The 18,543-nt window shown below is 55.1% G+C and overlaps 1 protein-coding gene across 4 annotated transcripts; it reads right to left on the bottom strand.

Annotated features, from left to right (window-relative positions):
• PNPLA3 (patatin like phospholipase domain containing 3) lies at positions 1-18,543 on the bottom strand. Of its 4 annotated transcripts, XR_011433808.1 has the most exons (10): positions 18,255-18,540; positions 15,291-15,523; positions 14,060-14,125; positions 11,076-11,285; positions 9,900-9,960; positions 6,857-7,060; positions 5,245-5,377; positions 4,157-4,261; positions 2,451-2,800; positions 1-2,052 (listed from the first exon to the last, which is right to left on the bottom strand). XR_011433808.1 is itself a non-coding variant. In XM_005606765.4 (9 exons), the coding sequence occupies exons 1-9, from the start codon at positions 18,439-18,441 to the stop codon at positions 2,683-2,685; spliced, it is 1,317 nt and encodes a 438-aa protein (XP_005606822.4). In that variant the 5' UTR covers positions 18,442-18,526; the 3' UTR covers positions 1-2,682. The 4 variants fall into 4 exon arrangements, 2 of the variants coding, with proteins under 2 accessions (XP_005606822.4, XP_014592422.3); XR_011433809.1 differs by lacking the exon at positions 11,076-11,285 and having other exon boundaries at positions 18,255-18,526; XM_005606765.4 differs by having other exon boundaries at positions 1-2,800; positions 18,255-18,526.

The raw sequence follows: 18,543 nt of genomic DNA, 5'->3' as shown, positions 1-18,543 counted from the left end.
AGCGTTTTAAAAATCACATTTATTATGAGTTATTTTCTGATGAAAGTAATCCATGTTGACCATAGAGATTTGGAAAACATACATGAGCACAACAAATAAAATATAATTATGGATAATGGCATAAGGATAACCGCTGTCAGCGCTTTGGTTCACATCCTCTGTCTTCTGTATATACACAGATACCCACGCATTTATTTTTTTAACCGGGCTCGTGCTCTGCACCAAGTTTTGCTATTTACCAAATAAAGACTGTTGCTCCCTGGCATTAAATAGGCCACACACTGATTATTCCTGATAGTGGAGTAGTCCAAAGCAGAAATCTACCATAAATGGGGGGGGGGGGGAGGCAGTATTTGATAAGGTAGGAGGAACTTAAGAATGTTCTTCTCTGCTGATAAGAAAGCCCAGCAGAGCTGGGGAGGTGTGGGTGCAGGGGGAGTGGGGATGGGGTGGCATTGCAGGCACAGATGGGGAGGAAGCCTTGGCCATTTCTAAGAGTATCATACCTGCTTAGTAGACATTTTTAAAAATTATAAAATATATGCTCATGGTAAGAAGGCTGAACAATTTCAGAAAGTAGTAGGAAAATAAGTCCCATGTAATCCTATCAGCCATTTAACATATTTCTTTCCTAACAGCGATCACAGAACTAGTGTATATGTCTATACAGAAATATTCTGGTTATTGTGAAATACAGCTCAAGTGTGGTTCTATGTGCTAGTGACCTATGCTGTGGTTCCGACAGAAGACAGCCAACTGGCAGACTTGAGGGTCAGGGGCTCAGGGGAGGGTGTGAGGGTGTGTCCCAAGGAGTCCAGGTGGGTGTCAGGCGTGGCCTCTCCCACCCCCAGGCCAGCTCAGCAAGGGGACAGGTCTGAGGTTCAGGTGGCCAGAGGAGCCCACCACCCACCAGCCCTTACCTCACATAGGAGGCATGTGCTGCCAGAACAGGAGGCCCCTGGAGATGCAAGGAGCCCTGAAGCAGGGCTTCTAGGCACTAAGTGACGACCCTGTATTTTCACAGGCAGTCCCTGCCCTCTGGGAATTCAAGATGGCAGCATGGCACAAGAGCACGCGGTTTATATAGAGCTTGCTCCTAGAGCCACATTCTTTACTTTGCATAAAGCACTTGGTCTGAACTTACTGGTTCGACTCTAGGTTACTTACACAATGTAGGTGAAAGGAGCAGCTTTCTGTGCCAACATTTAGGATTTTGAGCTTATCATTGTCCTTTTTGTTATACTTCTTAAATTTGAATGCTTAAGTGAGAAAAACAGACACACACATTTCACCTTGAGTCATATTCCACGGTGCCTGCCAACACATCCCCCCACCTGGGGAGAGGGTAGGGCCCTGTGCCGCGCTTGCCTCTGTTAAGGCTGCTCGAGGACAGAGGACAAGGGGAAGGCGGGGGTGAGACAAAAGCAGCACAGGCAGAAGCTCTTCTGTTGTGTTGGCCCGGCCTGGAGGCCAGGGTGAATGTCTAAGGCTTCTTCTGTTAACATCTCAGTGATTCCCGTAATACGTAATTCAACAGATCATAAGATTTCCTTACATTTCCTACAAAACTCTTTATCAAATATTTAGGCTAGGTCAAGAAGGTGTCCCCAAATTCAAACAAGTTATGTTAATGCCCCCTCCCCGGCAGTACCCTCCTTGGAGAAGGAGGGCAACCCCTCCCACCGCACTGACCGATGATTCCTGGACGGGTAGATGGGGGCGCCCTTCTCTCTTCCTTCCAAACCCCCTGACTGCACAAAGGGCAGCCCAGCCCCAGCCCCAGGTCCCCCTCCATCCAAACACCGGCCACCACCCTAGAAACAGGATGACAGCTGAGACACTGCGAACCGAGTCAGCAATGGGCCCTCCATGCTGGGCTTCCTGCAGCCGTTTCTCAACCAACCGAGCTGACAGACTCAGATGCTGAAATAGCAGGTTTCCTCGAGCTCTGGACCACCACGTACACCCCACGGAGCTTACTAGCTTTTCATGATTACAAATTGATTGCCTTTGGTTTCAGTAAACTATGTATTCAGCAGAGGCCGGATCCTCCTTGGAGAAGGAGGGCAACCCCTCCCACCGCACTGACCGATGATTCCTGGACGGGTAGATGGGGGCGCCCTTCTCTCTTCCTTCCAAACCCCCTGACTGCACAAAGGGCAGCCCAGCCCCAGCCCCAGGTCCCCCTCCATCCAAACACCGGCCACCACCCTAGAAACAGGATGACAGCTGAGACACTGCGAACCGAGTCAGCAATGGGCCCTCCATGCTGGGCTTCCTGCAGCCGTTTCTCAACCAACCGAGCTGACAGACTCAGATGCTGAAATAGCAGGTTTCCTCGAGCTCTGGACCACCACGTACACCCCACGGAGCTTACTAGCTTTTCATGATTACAAATTGATTGCCTTTGGTTTCAGTAAACTATGTATTCAGCAGAGGCCGGATCCTGCAGGTTGCAGACCTGGGGCACTAAAGGCAGCGCGGAGGTGGCTGCGCAAAGATGGGGATAGTCTGGCACCTCTGAAAGAACATGCTAGACTTGCCTCCTCAAATGACTCAGAAACTCTTCTCTCCTGGAAACACGGGGAAAGAGGAAGCCCTCCCCGCCCCAGCAGACACCGCTGCCCCAGAAGGTTAGGCTACACTGGAAGATGGACCACCGGGCAGCCTCCGCTTTGGTCTCTAGTGGACAGTCCGCAGGGCGGTACCCAGGTCCGCAGGCGAGTGGGGAGCCCAGCAGTGCCCACTGTGTTCTGGTTTCTGCAGAGAGGGCTGCTGGCTGCTTACCGGCGCCTGGGATCTGAAACAAGTGAAAAACGCTACCTCAGCCGCTGTCCTGCGGCTCTGCGATCTTCGGTCTCAGCGAGGACGGATGAACACCACTGGCCAAGGCTGAGTGTACCACCTGCACACTCCGGGCACTGCAGAGCAGCCTAGCTCCAAGCCACAGCTTCCTCTGACACCCAGGGCTGGGCTGATGTCACCCTCCCAGCCACCTGGACACTTCCCACTGGACATCCACAGGCACGATGGCGCCCATCAGTTTCTTCCACACACACCAGCCACCCGCCAGGGCGTCCTTCCGCAGCCTGCGCCTTCATCCCCCAGGCCTCCTCCTCCTGACTGGCTGCCCCATTCCCTTGGGACAAAAGCAGACCCCAGGACTTGCAAGTGGCACCTCCTTCTGGCCCTGGAGCCTATGGACGCCTCTCAGTCCCACAGGTTCCAGTGAGAACAGGCCCCCTTGTCCTTGGCTGAGCTGGTGCAGCTGCCCTCTCGCTGTGGAGCCCGCTGTCAGTCGGCTCCCATGATGCAGCCTCCTCCACACGGCCACTCGGGTCGTTTCCCAGCGCAAACCGACCATTCTGCTCCCTACTTAAACCCTTCCATGTCGGCCAATAACAATAGCCACTGAGGCCCCATCTCCTGAGTGCCCACCACGTAGCCAGGACTGTGCCAGGGGCTCCCAAAAGCCTCACAGAAGCCCAGTGAGCAGATGAGGGTCAGCCCTGCTGAACAGGTGAGGAAGCCGAGGCCCCCGATTTTCAGGATGAGATCCCACCCTGGGACCTGGAACAAGGCCCTTCATGCTCTGAATCACTTTGCAGAATTCAGAAAGCTGCAGCAGCACCACGTGGGCCACGTGGATGAGGCAGATGGCAGGATTCCCCCCCGAGTCTGAGCTCAGCCGGGAATTGGCATTAACTGGCACCCCCTGCCCCGGGCACACGGAGAAGCCAGTCTGGTCCTGCCTCTCGCTCCATGCCCCAGCCCCTCCCTGGGGTGCAGGCATCCAGAGGTCCTTCCCTCAGGCCAACCAATGCTGCCTGCCATTCCCAGACCTGCTGCTGTCCCCTCTGCCCCTCTCCTGCTTTCTCATCCAGCTCTCTCCTCTGCCAACAACCCTGGGCTCCAGTGGACACACTTCCCCGCCCCTCCCCACTGCACAGCATCCCGCGGGCAGGCCTTGCTTAGCTTTTTCATGGGGACCTCTGGTTTACTCAGCCACCTCCCCCAAGACAGGGCCCCCTGCACTAAAGGATAAACTCCTTCCCACCTGTCGGGCGCTCAGTGATGTTTCTAGAATGGCGCATGAGGCCTGATCAGAGGAAAGGGGTGCCTGGCAGACCCACACACCCACAGCCAAATCATTTACCTGGAAGCGGGGAGCAGACGTGTCATCACTTGAGAACAAATCTGGGAGGTCAGCCACTGCAGCCACTGGATGTCATCAGGAATGTCTGGAAGCCAGGTCACCAGTCTGCAGGAATAAAACCAAGAGACGCACACATTCACATCAGCACAAAGATAAGCTGACACAGAACAAGAAAACACCCAAACCAAAGGCAGATCTCTTACCACAATACCCTTTGTCTGCTAAAAGGCCAGGCTCACTTCTAACCTCAATCAGATAAATTTCCGGAAGGTGGATTCCGGACGTTACGCCTAAAACCTGCCTACCCAAAAGCCCTGAAGTGAGGTTAGGCCAATTCTGAGGAAGGGAAGCTCAAGGGTTTACATGGAAGTAAAAGAAAAAGTCTTGGTTTTCCAGGATTCTACGTGTCTGTGGCACGATGCCCCGACGCAGAGACTCAGAGACTCTGGTAGTGGAGACACCGTCCCCTCCCCGCAGCAGTGCTGTGCTTGGCCATGCGCAGGCCCAGCAGAGGGAGCACAGAGGAGGCCTGACTGCTGCCCTCCGCAGCCTCCCACACCCTGGGCTTTGATAAATGCCTGAACAGACCTCGCCCAGGGCCAGGCGGTGTGGGGCGCAGGCGGCTAATTTGGTGGGGGTGAGGAAAGGATCTGGGAAAGTCCACCGAGGGCCGGAGAGCTGAGCTGGACTTTGAAGGATGGGGTGGGCTCTAAAAGACGGACTGAAGGACAAGCTGGACGAACTCGCTAAAAACAAAGTCAACACCAGAGTAAATCTGCGGAACCCGGTAAAAGGTAAGACGGGTGCCCGGGATTCCAGCACCCACAGGAGTGTGCCTCACGTCCTTCCCAACGTACCGTGAATAACACCCCCCCAAGAAATGTGTGGACCTACAAGAAGCGACAAACCTTGAGCAGCAATGAGTGGAGAGGGCGGGGCAGGTGCTCGTCACTGGGGCTCCTGCCGGGTGTTCCGCGCAGCCCCACGGCACAAGGAGCCCAGCCCCAGGCTGAGGGCCTGGCAAGGAATCTCTCACTTAGTCGCCACCCAACCCTGTGAGGAAGACACAGGCCACATGCAACGCTCACCTCTGGACCGCAGCGATCGCGGACTCCAGAGGCAGCGTGCAGGGCAACATGACATAGGACATCACCCTAATCAGTAGGAAGTTGCAAAACTTGCTCATGTATCCACCTTGGGGTTTCAGTGCTTCACTCAGTGCTGAAAAAGACAATTTGGAGGTCTGTCTCCCTCCAGCAGAAAAACCCAACCACCTTACCCAGGGGGAGCCGGGAATTTCTATGAAATACACAAATCCTGGCAGCCAAAGAATCAGCACCCTTCACAAATGAGATCAAACGAGGAACGTGCCCAGAACAGCCCTTGGATAGCCACAGGGTACAGGGTTCCCAATTATCGACTCCCTTTTAAATTAACAATTATTTTTGGAAGAGTACACACACTTCTCAAACATCCCACTGGCTTTCTTAGCTTTTCCTTGTACCTTCGGCTGGATTCCATCTCCTTCTGCCTGGGACCCCCCCCAGCCTTCTATTTCCCCCCTGAAGGACCTCATGACGCCTCAAACCACGTTAACCTGGGCAGCTGCTGGTTTGTGCAGCTCCTAGGGCGTCAGGGCCTTGGGGGCAAGGAATGGTGTCCCGTTCACCTTTGAGTTTCTCCGAATGCCAGTTGGAAGCTGGTTTGTGCACTCATCTGTCCATCTAACAGCTGAGGACATGATACAATATATGACCATTCAGTGAAGGTTCAAAATTGTGGGTTAGGAGGGAGGGGGAACCAAGAGAGGCCCCTTGAGAAACAAGGCTCTGAGGGCTGGCCCGGTGGCTGAGTGGTTAAGTTAGTGCACTCCACTTTGGCAGCCTGAGGGTTTCGCAGGCTCAGATCCTGGGCACGGACATGGCACCACTCATCAGGCCATGCTGAGGGGGCGTCCCACATAGCAGAGCCAGAAGGACCTACAACTAGAATATACAACTATGTACTGGGAGACTTTGGGAAAAAGAAGAAGAAAAAAAAGCAAAGATTGGCAACAGATGTTAGCTCAGGCACCAATCTAAAAAAAAAAAAGGCGTGGGCCAGCCCGGTGGTGCAGCGGTTAAGTTCGCATGTTCTGCTTCAGCAGCCTGAGGTTCGCTGGTTCCGATCTCGGGTGCGGACATGGCACTGCTTGGCAAGCCATGCTGTGGTAGGCGTCCCACATAGAAAGTAGAGGAAGATGGGCACGGATGTTAGCTCAGGGCCAGTCTTCCTCAGCAAAAAGAGGAGGATTGGTGGCAAATGTTAGCTCAGGGCTAATCTTCCTCAAAAAAAAAAAAAAAAAAAGATGGCTTTGAGATGGAAGGACAGGCAGAGAATGTGTTCTGAAAGAACGAGCCCGCCACTGGGGCCCCCAAAATCCAGTGTGCCCGGACCCCAGGAGCCGAGAGCATGCCTGGTTAACTCCAGATGGGCTCAGCTGGAGTTGTCCTCTGGCCATGACCCTGTGGGAAGGGAAACTGAGCAAGATGCCTGAGTGGATGGGAGGCCTGTGCCGGGAGCTGGGGGGTCCCAAGGGCCTGCCCTGCCGCTCCGCCTCTTCTCTTCCTTCCTAACACACAGCAGAGAAGCCCTGTCAGCCTCTCGAACAGTCCCAGAGAACGACACCCTCTGCCATCCTGCCGCGTGAGGAGTCAGCACCTATGGTGAGCGTGGGCGACAGGGTCTCCAGGATGCTCTCGTCCCAGCGCGGGATGTTGAGACGCAGGTGGTCCAGCAGCTCTTCTCCCTCAGGACTCGTCACCCCCGGGGCAGACCCCAGGCTCATGTGTTCCCAGAGGGGCGCGAGGACCTCCGGCTCTTCGGAAGATAAATTCTGGTATAGATGGGGCCTGTCACAGATGCCTATGGAGGGCACGGGAAGCAACCGTGAGGCGCATCTGGGCAGCAGAGGTCATGACTCACCGCCCACCCACCCACAGACTGACACGTGAGGCTGCAGGCCGTTCGCAGCTAAGTACAAGGCGAGGACGGGACAAAGGTAGGACTTCATCACTGGGAGAAAGAAGAGTGGGGCTGTGAAGCCAGAGAGATGTGGGTTTGGCTCCTGGCTCGATCATTCACTGGCTGTGTGGGCTTCAGAGCAACATGTGGATTCATGAGATGGAAATATAAGGATCATAACTAATCGATAATAACTGAACCACTGGCTCGGCCTGCATTCTAGGCCCTGAGTTAGGAACTTCACGGTCAGGCCTTGCAGCAGCCATTCCACTGCTAGCATTATCATCATCTCCACTTTCCAACCGAGCAATCAGAAGCACAGAGAGGTTAAGAGATTCATCCAAAGCCACACAGCCAGTACATGGCAGAGTGGGATTTGAACCCAGGTCTGACGTCTGAGGTAGCACGCTTCCATCACAAGCCTCAAAAGGAGCCTTAGGTGAGGGAATTTGTGCAGGCACTGCCCTGGGTGCTGGGGCTCAGTAGCTGATAGAGTGAGTGGTTCCTGCTCTCATGGAATTGGCATGTTGGGTGGGGACAGGGGACAGGTAGTTTCAGATGCCCACAGCTGACCCAGGCTCACCTCTTGCTTCTAACCTCAGGTTAAAAAGACCAGGGGCTGCTCCTGGCTGCCCGCACCTTCCTCCCTAGGTTACACCTCCCACTTCTACCGCCCTGGATCTTTCCGGCCTCTACTAGACACGCTGGTCGCCCTCTGGGGACGTCACTTTCCCTTGGGTATATTTCAAAGACTCTGTTCCCACAGGACCTCTGCCCCACCCCCGCGTGTCCTCTGCAGGACCCGGGGAAGCCAGTCTGGACAAGGACCTGGCTTAGATCTTTAAACCCAAACCCCACACAGACGCTGCACAGGCTCAGCCACACAGCAGTCTCTGAAATCACTGAGAATCACCTCGACATCACTTACTCTGAGCTCCCCTGGCTACAGATGTGGGAACGGGGGGGCCAGGGAGGGAAGGCGGCTCGATAAGAGCCGGGGAGGCAGGAAACCGCGGAGTAAGCCGAGTCCAGCCCCACGGAGTTTGCTGTGGTCGTCTACTCCTGGACTGCCCCCAATTTCATCCCCAGTCTAGACTGCTCTCCGGAACTCTGGACTCTGGCATTGGGCTGTCTCTTGCGCAACCAGTCCCCAAATTACCCTGGGGCACCACACACCCATGTGTCCCACACAGAGCTCACCAGCTTCCCTCCCAACTGCTCCCTCCCAACTGCCCTGAACCTGGGAGCAGAGCCCCCCGCTCCCCCCCACAGCCAGGAGCCAGGCTTGAGTCTTCCTCTTCCCAAATGTCCGGTTAGTCACCTCCAAGTCCTGTACCCTCCCGCCCCTTCCGCCACCCTTGTTGCCCTGACCCTGGCCAGGTCTCTAGGTGCTTCATTGGCCTGCTCGATGCTGGTCTCACCCTCTCCGCACTGCAGCCAGGGGGGGTCTTCCAAAGCTGTCCTCTGACCTCCCTCACTCCTGCTTCAGCAGCCCTCAGTGGCTCCCTATGGCTGCGGGATGCAAACCCCTCACCACGTCCACAAGGCCCAGCTTTGCCCCTCCTCCTTTCATATATCACCATCCCTGCCCCTCTCCTCTCTGTCCATCTCTCAGCATCCCCACCTCCACTACTCCAGTTATACAGGCCTTCTTTTTTTTTTTTTTTTTTTAAGGTGAGGAAGATTGGTCCTGAGCTAACATCTGTTGCCAGTCTTCCTCTATTTTGTACATGGGATGCCACCACAGCATGGCTTGATGAGCAGTGTGTAGGTCCTCACCCAGGATCCAAACCCATGAACCCCAGGCCACAGAAGTGGAGAGCATGAACTTAACCACTACGCCACCGGTCCAGCCCCCTACACAGGCCTTCTTTCCAACAGACTGCACTCTGTTGCTTGCAGGACTCACCCCCAGGTCCCACATGCCAGAATGCTCCTAGTCATCCCCAAAGCCTCAACGTGGATTCACATCCTTCTGGAAGCCCTACTTCCCCCACGCCTTGCAGACCCCTGCTATGTGGTCCTATAGCGTCCTCTGTCTGCCAGCAGGGAACTCAGCACACCGTCACCCTCCTTTCTCATCTGTCTGCCACCACAGGACTATGCACCCGGAGGAGCACGGCCACACCTGTCCGTCCACTGCAGTATCCCTGCCACAGAGCCAAGTGCCCAGCACGACACAGTCGCCATTTTCTGAGTAGAGAAATACACAGACACCCTTTAAACCACACCGTCTCCTTGGTCTTAGCCAAAGACTAATTCAGAGGATCGATACATGAATCACCTTTTAGTATTGATACAAGCTGGTCCCAGGCACATCTGCTATTTGGTTCCACCCTAATATTTTGAGAACCCAACCCCCGCAGCCTGGATGAACCAGAATGACTCAAAGGCAAGAACCTGCCCCAGAAAGGATAACTGGTCTAGTGGGTGCAACCCACACCTGGCTGGTGACAGCCACTCTGATTGCTTCCCTTGGGAGCCAGGCTCAGACACCCTGTGTCACATCAGCCCTCGTTAAACAAAATGTTCACTAGGTCAAGTAGAACAGAAAAACAAACGGGTCTGTAAAATGGGGCAAAGATTCCCCGCCTCACGGGGTGAGTGAGTGAGCGGCTGAGCAGGACCGTAGGTCAAGGTGCTGAGCACGGAGTGACATCACTAACAGCAGCTTCTGGTTTACCAGGACTGCTACCAAGAAGCCGTGCAAAGGGCCTATGTTCCCCTCGCCCGTACGTACCATTCTCCTCCAAGAACCTGACTGCGTCTAAATACCCTCGAAGGCATATCTCTCCAAGCACCTGCAAGCAGATAAGCACATTAACTGCAGGGGGTGCTTCACCGGCACCACTCAGCTCAAGGTCACCTGAGAACGGTCGAGACAGACCGAGGACGCCACCAGGCCTGGAGCCCCTTCCGCGTGCCGGGAACAGCCGAGCAAGGCTCGACAGAGGGCTCTGTGCTCCCGGGACGCAGCAGCCCCGCTCTCCTGCGGGACTCGGCTGGAATGACATCCCCTCCACGGAGACTTTGCTGGCGCCCCACGCGACAGGGGCAGGTCTCCCTTGGTCCCTGGAGGGGCCTCCACCCTAACAAGTATCGGGGCCTCTTCTAGTTGGCACCGGGACAACAACAGCTGCCGCCTCGTCCGCACACGAACCACACAGGCAAACCAGTTCTGTCGGACAGCCCTCCCTCTCTCCGGAGCACACGCCGGTGGTGTACATTGCACGGGGCCGCCTTCCTCCTCCCCGGGGAACTGTGAGCGTCCACAGTCTTACTATGTTAGGGCGGTCAGGCCTACTGAAACGACGACAGCCAAGAAAGATTAAACCACCAAATGCAGTGTGGTTCTGGACCGTGGCTGCGAACAGCAATCATCACAGCCAGCCCTGATGGCCTAGCGGTGAAAGTTCGGTGCACTCGGCTTCGGCGGCCTGGGTTCGGTTCCCGGGCGCAGAACCACACCGCTCATCTGTCAGTGGCTGTGCTGTGGCGGCAGCTCATATAGAAGAACGAGGACTTAACAGCTAGAATATCCAACTATGTCCTGGGGCTTTGGGGAGGGGAAATAAAAAGGAAAGGAAGGTTGGCAACAATTGTTGGCTCAGGACGGATTTTTCCCAAGAAGAACAAAAAATCATCAGGGTCACTTAAAAAAAAATCCTGCTGCACCCAACTTAAACCACAGGCCCCGGAAGTGGAATCTGAGCAGACGCTGTTTCAATGTCCCCCAGTCATCCTCATGACCCAAGCAGGGGCAGCCCTCGGCTTCCGGAACAAGCCACTCTTCTCCAAGCTCTTATTCAATGAGGGGTCTGTTCGTTCGTGTAGAGGACAGCTGGGAGATCTCCCGGCAAAGAGGGAAGCAAAGAAGAGCGGCGCCCCCAGGCCACACAGCCCCCCGCCCCCTCACCTTGAGATCCGGAGGGAACAGTGCTCGGATGACCAGGTAGACGTTCTCCGAGCAGAGGCGCAGGCTGAGCCTGGCGAAGTCCATGTAAAGAAAGTTTGTGGATGTGGCTTTGGGGCAGATGTCGAACTCCCCATAGAAGGGGGACACTGTGATGGTAGTTTTCGCATCAAAGAAGGGTATATTGTTACTCAATCCTCCATCTACGTATCGCTTTTAAGGGAGAAAAAAAAAGGACATATGGTCAGCAGCCCTGGGCAGGTGTTTCACGTGGTTTTCAGATTCTGGGCTGAGGCTTCCCAGAGCCAGAGGCTGGTGCCACGGGATCTCTGGAATCACTCTTTCAACAAATCCTTATTGAGCATTTCTGTGCCGTGCCAGGCCAGGCTCTACGCTGGCATGTAGGGTTGCTACACACTGTTGTGCAGTTTGTGCACTGCACAAAAAGTGCCTGGCAAAGAGGCAGATGGAAGGTGGAGTCTAGTCCACGTTGTGTTGGCCAAGTCCTAAGCCCGGGCAAGCACCCATAGCCACACTCTTGTAATCTGCATAAAGGGGCCATATAGACCAGGGATGCTGGGTGCACTGGGGACAGTGTCCTAAAGGATACAGATGGTCATGGGTTCAATTCCAGAGCCCCTTGTTGCTGGGGAAACCGGGGGCAGGATACTCAACCTGTGAGCCTGCATCTCCCCACATTTCTCATTTCTCTCAAAATGAGAACCAACACCTTGAGGAGTTTGGGGACTCGAATGCAACAGTGACCCTGAGACCCAGACAGGCCCCAGAAAAGGTCCTCTTATCCCACAGCTAAGCGGCATTTGGGAGAAGTTCCCGTGAGCATCAGTTTTCCTGCATTCATATCCTTAAAGGAGCTCAGGCTGCGGCAGGCAGACTCCGCTACAATTTGGACCGAGTCTGCGTCTACCAAGCCAACGTCGGCACAATTCCCAAACCGATGACCATCACAGCCCGGCCAGCAGTGCCCACGGAAGAAGGTCTTCAAAGATGACAGCAGGAAGACCCTCCCCAGCCACCCTTCCGGAGGCAGAAATCTCAGGGCACCCCTTGGCCTCAGACAAGTCCAGGAAAGAATCAGGCTTGTGCAGCCATGCCTTGGTCATCAAGAGATTCTTGACTCCAGAAATGATCAGATGGGTGCACATCAGTATCTTCAAAATTGTAGCCGCACAAGGTCCACAGAAGACGTTGGAACCATCAGAAACCTCACTGGCAGAAAGGCACACAGGACCCAGTGTCAGGAATCTTGAGTCAAGACTGAGGAGCGAGGAAGCAGGTTGACTGTTTCTCACTCAAGGGATAGTCTAAAGCCAGATGTTCCTTCGAATTTTTCCTTCCACTCTGGACGTTTCTATGGTAACGTCCTGCGTTTGCTTGGTAAGATCTCGAGAATGATCTGTTCTGATTTTCAGCAGGTTTCTGCTGAGTCTCCTGAATGGGTGATTGTGTACCCAGTATAAGGAAGTGGGAAGATAACAACAACAAGAATGATGAAATAACCCACATTTACCAACGACTTCCGTGTGCCAGGCTCTGCGCTCAGCACTTGACTGCAGTATTTCATGTAATTCCCACAAAAACTCTATGATATTGCACTATTCTTAATCCTGATTTTTTTCCCCCTAAGATATCCTTTTTTTTTTTTTTTTGGCAAGGCAGATTGGCCCTGAGCTAACATCTGCTGCCAATCTTCCTCTTTTCTTTTTTCTCCCCAAGGCCCCAGTACATAGTTGTATATCCTAGTTGTAAATCCTTTTATTTCTTCTATGTTGGATGCTGCCACAGCCTGGCTTGATGAGTGGTGTGTCTGTCCATGCCCAGGATCTGAACCGGCAAACCGGGGCTGCCGAGACAGAGGGTGCAAACTTGACCACTATGCCACCGGGCTGGCCCCCTTATTTTGCAAATCAATCTCAGAGAGGTTAAGCAATGTGTCCCAAGTGGCCCAGCTGACATGTGCCAGGGCAGAGATTCAGTTCCAGGATTGTTTGCCAGACAGAGGCTGAGAATTCGGGGTGACCATTTCATTGCTCCTGGCCTCAGGTTTCTCATGTGTAAATAGGGACAACAGTGTGTCTGTCATGCGGTTGCTCTGGGGCATGAGCGAGGCTACATAAACGTGCCTTTACAGCTTGCTGTGCAACGTGAGGATGGCACGGCTCTTAAAGCAGGAACCGAGAGGGCTCAAAGCAGAAAGTGCCTCCTGCTCTGAGACGGTGGGATGTCATGTCTTCTCTCCCTAGACAGGGACTCTCAACTTGGCACTACTGACATTTGGGGTCAGATAATTCTTTGTTGAGGGCAGTCCTGTGCACTGTGGGACGCTGAGCAGTACCCCTAGCCTCTCCACTGGATCCTCGTAGCATCCCCCGGCTGTGGCCACTGAACCGTCTCCAGACACTGACAGATGTCCGAGTGGAGGGGCAGAATCATCTCCAGTTGATGACCACTGCCCCACAAGGGGGCTGCCCGGTGGTCTAGCACAGCCCAGCGTCTAGTCCAGAGCCTGCAGAACAGACACGTCAACTTCGGTTGCTCCACCCCAGGCAGGGCTCAAGAACCAGTCAAAACACATTATTTGTTGCATGGAACCCAATCACAGCACTGTCGGCAGCTTCTGCCCAAAGCTGTGGGCTGAAAAGGACAGAACCAGACCCAGAGGGGGCTGAAACTCTCACCCCTTGAGAATGAGCTCTACCTGAAGCAAGCAGCCGATTCTTAAGCATCTCACACTTTAACTAGGCCCTTGGGAACCCGTCTCCAGAGCCCAGCGTGAAGATTGACAGGACCTGTCTACCTTACGGATAGCCAGACTACTGATTCTACATGAAGCTGGTTTTGCTGCCCAGGCTGCCTGGAAGGGGGATGGGCCATGGAACCGCTGTCTGCGTTTGGGGACAGGTTCAGGGTCCCTGAGCTGAGTGCCTCGCAGGCAGGGGCCGTGCAACAGTTTAAAGCAGACTCACCACGCCTCTGAAGGAAGGCGGCATTAGACCACTGAGGAAAGGGATGAAGCAGGAACACATCAAGGCCTGCGAAGACAAAAGGTGGTGAAGCCACAGGCTACAACAGGTGCCCTTTATTCCCCTGGGCCTTTACAAGCTTTCTCCAGTGAGTAGGGAAACAAGCCTCAAAATGCTCTTTGCACAGAGTAGGTGCTTTAATAAATGAGTTGAATGAATGATGAACGAACCTACACACTTGTATTTCAGGCCTAAGTATAAGCTCCTTAACAACATTGTCTGTGGACTTCAACTTCCCGCCGCTGCTCCCTACGAGAGTCGCACTGGGCCATCGCAGACAGGACCAAGAGTGGTCGACTCGCTGACCAGAAAGGGACTAGATCAGGGCTTCGCAAATGCTGACCTTCGTCAGAATCACCCAGAAGGCTGTCAGGACCACAGCCTCTGCGTCCCCGCCCCAGGATGCAGATGTAGTAGGTCGCAGGTGGGGCCTGACAATCTGCAATTCTAGCCAGCTCCCAGGTGCTGCAGACGCTGCCGGTCCAAGGACCACACTTTGAGCAGCACCGTGCTGGCAAGCATTAAGATGGAGGCAACACTGATACACTGAAGGAACGGACTCGTGTGGGAACGGACTAGTGCTGGCTATCCACAAGAGCTTCTGGAAACAAGATTAAGTGGAAGATGATACTGGCTGCTGAGGGGCTGCTGGTTGTATGTGCCAGGCTGCTGTCTCATACAGACCTGTGTTAAGTGAAACCTCGTCCCAGTAACTCTCATAAAAGGCATCAGCCAAGTTAAAGGGTATTTGGATATTGCAAATGATCCCCCCACTAGACCCTGCTGGCAGAGGTAAATAAGAATGTTCCCACCCTTGCAGGTTCTACTCGAGGCGTCCTCATTAAGGAACATGGAATGTTGGGAGGAGGGACACACGTGGGATGGACTTCCTGGAGGAGGTGGTCATGAGCCGAGTCTTGAAGGATGGGAGGCATTATTTGAAACAGAAACTGTCCTGGAACACGTAGGGTTTATACATGCTATGGACCCGACCACCAGATGCACGTGGAGTTCACGTCACCCTGGTGCAGTAAGCCAACCAGCATCACGGGCCACCAGGTTCTTTTGCATCTTAAGAAACACGGCAGGTGGGCTATGACAGCCCTCTCTGTGTGGCTTCCAAAATGAAACAGTCTTTCTTCCTTGCCAACACCCAGACAAGCAAACCACTTACGTCCACGACTTCGTCTTTGGACCGAAAGTCAGAAACCATCACGTTCTCCCCATCGGACACTCTGGTGAGCGAGATGCATATCTTCCCGGAGATGAGCTGGTGGACGTTGCCTGGGAGGTGCCTGTGCAGGTCTTCTCGGATTTGCCTGTCCAGATTGAAGGACGGGTGGAAGATCCCAATGTTCCGGCTCCTGGCGCTCCGGGAAATTTTGATAAGGATCTGGACCCTCAGCTCTGGTGGGGAGGAGGGGCAGAAGACAAATACACAAAGGAATTTGCCACCCTGGAGATGGGAATGCTTTGTGGCAAGACCAGAAACCTGATGCCAAGGAAGCTGCCGACCCTTTCTCCAGGCCTTTGCCGTCTAACACGGCAGCCCCGTGCACACTGAGCCACAGGAGCCTGTGAAACGCAGCTAATCCAAATTGAGCTGCGTAAAACACACACTGGATTTCAAAGGCTTAGTGCAAAAAAAAAAGGGTGACAAATATCTCATTAATAATGTTTTACATTTACGGGAAAATGATAATATTTTGGCCAAATTGGGATAAATAAAATTAATTTCACTTGCGTCTTTTACCTTTTCAATGCGGTTACTAGGAATGAAAAATGAGATCTGTGGCCTGCACTGTATTTCTGCTGGACAGGGCTGCTCCGGGCCCTGGCCACAGGAACAAGCCTCCAGAGGCCCAGGTGAACTTTCTCCTCACCTCCATCCCGCACAAAGCCAGAAGCCACGGACTCCTGCGCGCCAGAGCTGCGGCACAGACGGCCCTGACGCTGTGGGGAGCAGAGGAGGAGCAGGGGCCTGGAGCTCAGCTTGAACCCAGCCTCCATCTCTGACTAGCTGAGTGACCTCGGGAGGTCACTTCACTGCCTAAGTCTCAGACTTTTTAACGTGGGACGATATTTCCCTATCTTTTGGAGACAGAGAGGATTAGATACAATACAATTGGTGAGGTGCTCAACCCACAGGAGACTCCTAAAAAGTAACTAGACTTAACCTTTAACCTCTAAAGCCAGAATTACCAGAACCTCTAGTGGGCATGGGGCACATTCATGCTCCATCTGACCTCACTCACTGGCTCGGCCTCCTGTGGCTGACCTGCACTGCTTTGGCATGCAGGACCACCCGTCCCAGCCCAAGACCTGGCCTGTCGTAAATTCCAGCATGCAGAAGGACAGACACACGCCAGCCCATCCTGACCCAACCCCTGACCTCAGCTCAGTTCTCCCTGTGTGCGTGGCTCCAGTGAGCGTGGGCAGAAGGGGCGGATTTGCACACAGCTGGCAGGTTCTGCCAGTCTCTCCTGCCAAGTCAGCCTTGGCTTCCACGGACCCTCAGAAGGTCTGCCCAAGTTGCAGTCCTTGGGAAATGCTCCTTGGTGGTCCCCATGTGAGACAGGAGATTAAAGCAGGAACCTGGGAGCAGCTCCTGCCGAAACCTCCAGACCCACTTTCCAAGGACTTGCTGGTTCCTGAGCCTCCTCCAGTCCTGCAGGGCATAGTCCCAGGCTGCAGCTGTCCTCTGCCAGTTAGGAACCCCCTCTACACTGGAGTCCATGTGCTTCAGGCCCCCGAGCCAGTGCATATGAAACTGGTCCCAGTGAAACATTCCACCATGTGGGTGTCTTCAGGTCGCCTTGGGATACAAGGTGTTAAAACCCAGGGTGTGCACACTGGCCATGCGGTCAGTCCACTCCTCCCCCGCGGTCACACTTCCTGCCCATTGCTCCACTCCCCCTCAATGGAGAAGGCAGCCAGGGTGGCCTCCCTCCAAATCCCCACCTCCGGGTCAGCCCAGGGTCTGCTCACTCATCCTATCCAATGGCAAGGCTGCACCTACTGGTAGGGGATTCCTGGCCACTAGAAGCAACGTCACTCCCCGTTGGTGGTGCCCAACTCAGCAGTCCCCAGGTAGAGCAAAGAGCAAATTGTTAAGAAACCTCAGATAAGCAGAGGCTGACAAGATGCATTATCTTTCCATCTGGGGACCTGTGGGTGCCAACCGCTCCAGGGTACCACTTGCCCCAGGCCCTGCCCCCTGCCTCAGAACCCCAGGCCAAGGATGATATAATCTAGTAGTTTGGGCCAGCTGGGCACAAGCTCCATGTCCATCCCCCTCACCCCACTCCCCAACAGGCACCCACATGGACAGATGTTTAATTAGGACAAGAGTCAAATGCACGGGACCTCGTGTCCAGTGGCAGGTTGTGTCTGTGGGGAGTCGGGGCAGGATGGGATGGGGGATGTCCAGGGACCCCCCTCCAGCCCCCAGGAAGCGTCTCACATACCAGAAGAGGAGGAGAGGAGATCAATTTCATACCCCCACCACCCCAGTTCCGAACCAGCCAGACTGCCCAGGAGGACTCCAAAGACTTGCCCCCGCCCTGAGAGGCACCTAGTCGCTGGAGGGCCCTGCGGCCACCAGAGGCGACTCCAGAGGGAAGAAGGCACCCACCCTGGGACACACGCCAAAGCCCCCCCCTCCTGGTCGGACCCAGGGCAAATTGGGCCTTCCCTTCGGCAGCTCAGCTCGCCAGCGCCTCCCCAGCAGATGTCGGGGAACGCAGGAATCCGCTCCATCCTCCGCCCACGCCTCGTCCCGCTCCCTCCTCCCAGTCGCTCTGGGAGGACCCGGCTCTCAGTGCCGGGTGAAGGCTTCCTTCAAGCTCGGGCCCTAGACGGGGACAGGACTGGGGGTGCGCTTGGGGTTCTCAAGCCCAGAGGAGCCGCCCCCTAGGCGTACACCCCTCCCAGACCGAGGGACAGAGCCCTCCGTCGCGGCGCGAGAGGACGCAGAGAAGGAGATATATGTTTGGGGAGGGGGCCCTCGGGATGTACCCCGCAGTGTCCATGTCCGGTCGGCTCCACCGGGCGCCCCACGACCCCTAGAGTTTGCCCGCGTCCCGGCCCGGGGGCGCCCCCTTGCCGTGCGGAGCCCGGGCGGCAGCCCCGCATGTACCTAGCGGCATGCCCGAGAGGAAGCTGACGACGTGCAGCGCCCCACCCGAGGCTCCGAGGAACATGCGCGCGTCGCGGAGGAGGTGCGGGGCGCGCTCTCCCAAGCAGCAGGTCACCCCGACGTGGTAGAACCCCAGGAAGCCGCAGCCCGAGAAGGACATGCTCCAGCCGCGCTCGGGGTCGTACATCGCGACGGCAGCTCGCGGGGCAGGAGCCCGGGACCACAGAGCCTGCGCCGGCGCAGGGGCGCTCTCAGCCGGGCCTCCGCCCCGCCGCGCAGGTATTCCCTG

The sequence above is a fragment of the Equus caballus genome, chromosome 28 (assembly GCF_041296265.1).
Source record: "Equus caballus isolate H_3958 breed thoroughbred chromosome 28, TB-T2T, whole genome shotgun sequence".
Classification (NCBI taxonomy): Eukaryota; Metazoa; Chordata; class Mammalia; order Perissodactyla; family Equidae; genus Equus; species Equus caballus.
This window is presented reverse-complemented; position numbering and strand designations above follow the sequence as displayed.

Excerpts from the sequence above, each read along its gene's own strand:
- PNPLA3 (XM_005606765.4), bottom strand. The coding sequence starts at position 18,441 with ATGTACGACCCCGAGCGCGGCTGGAGCATGTCCTTCTCGGGCTGCGGC. Across the intron at positions 15,524-18,254 it reads CCTCTCGGGCATGCCGCTAG|AGCTGAGGGTCCAGATCCTT; the intron begins GTACATGCGGGG and ends CCTCCCCACCAG. Across the intron at positions 7,061-9,899 it reads CAGGTTCTTGGAGGAGAATG|GCATCTGTGACAGGCCCCAT; the intron begins GTACGTACGGGC and ends TGCCCTCCATAG.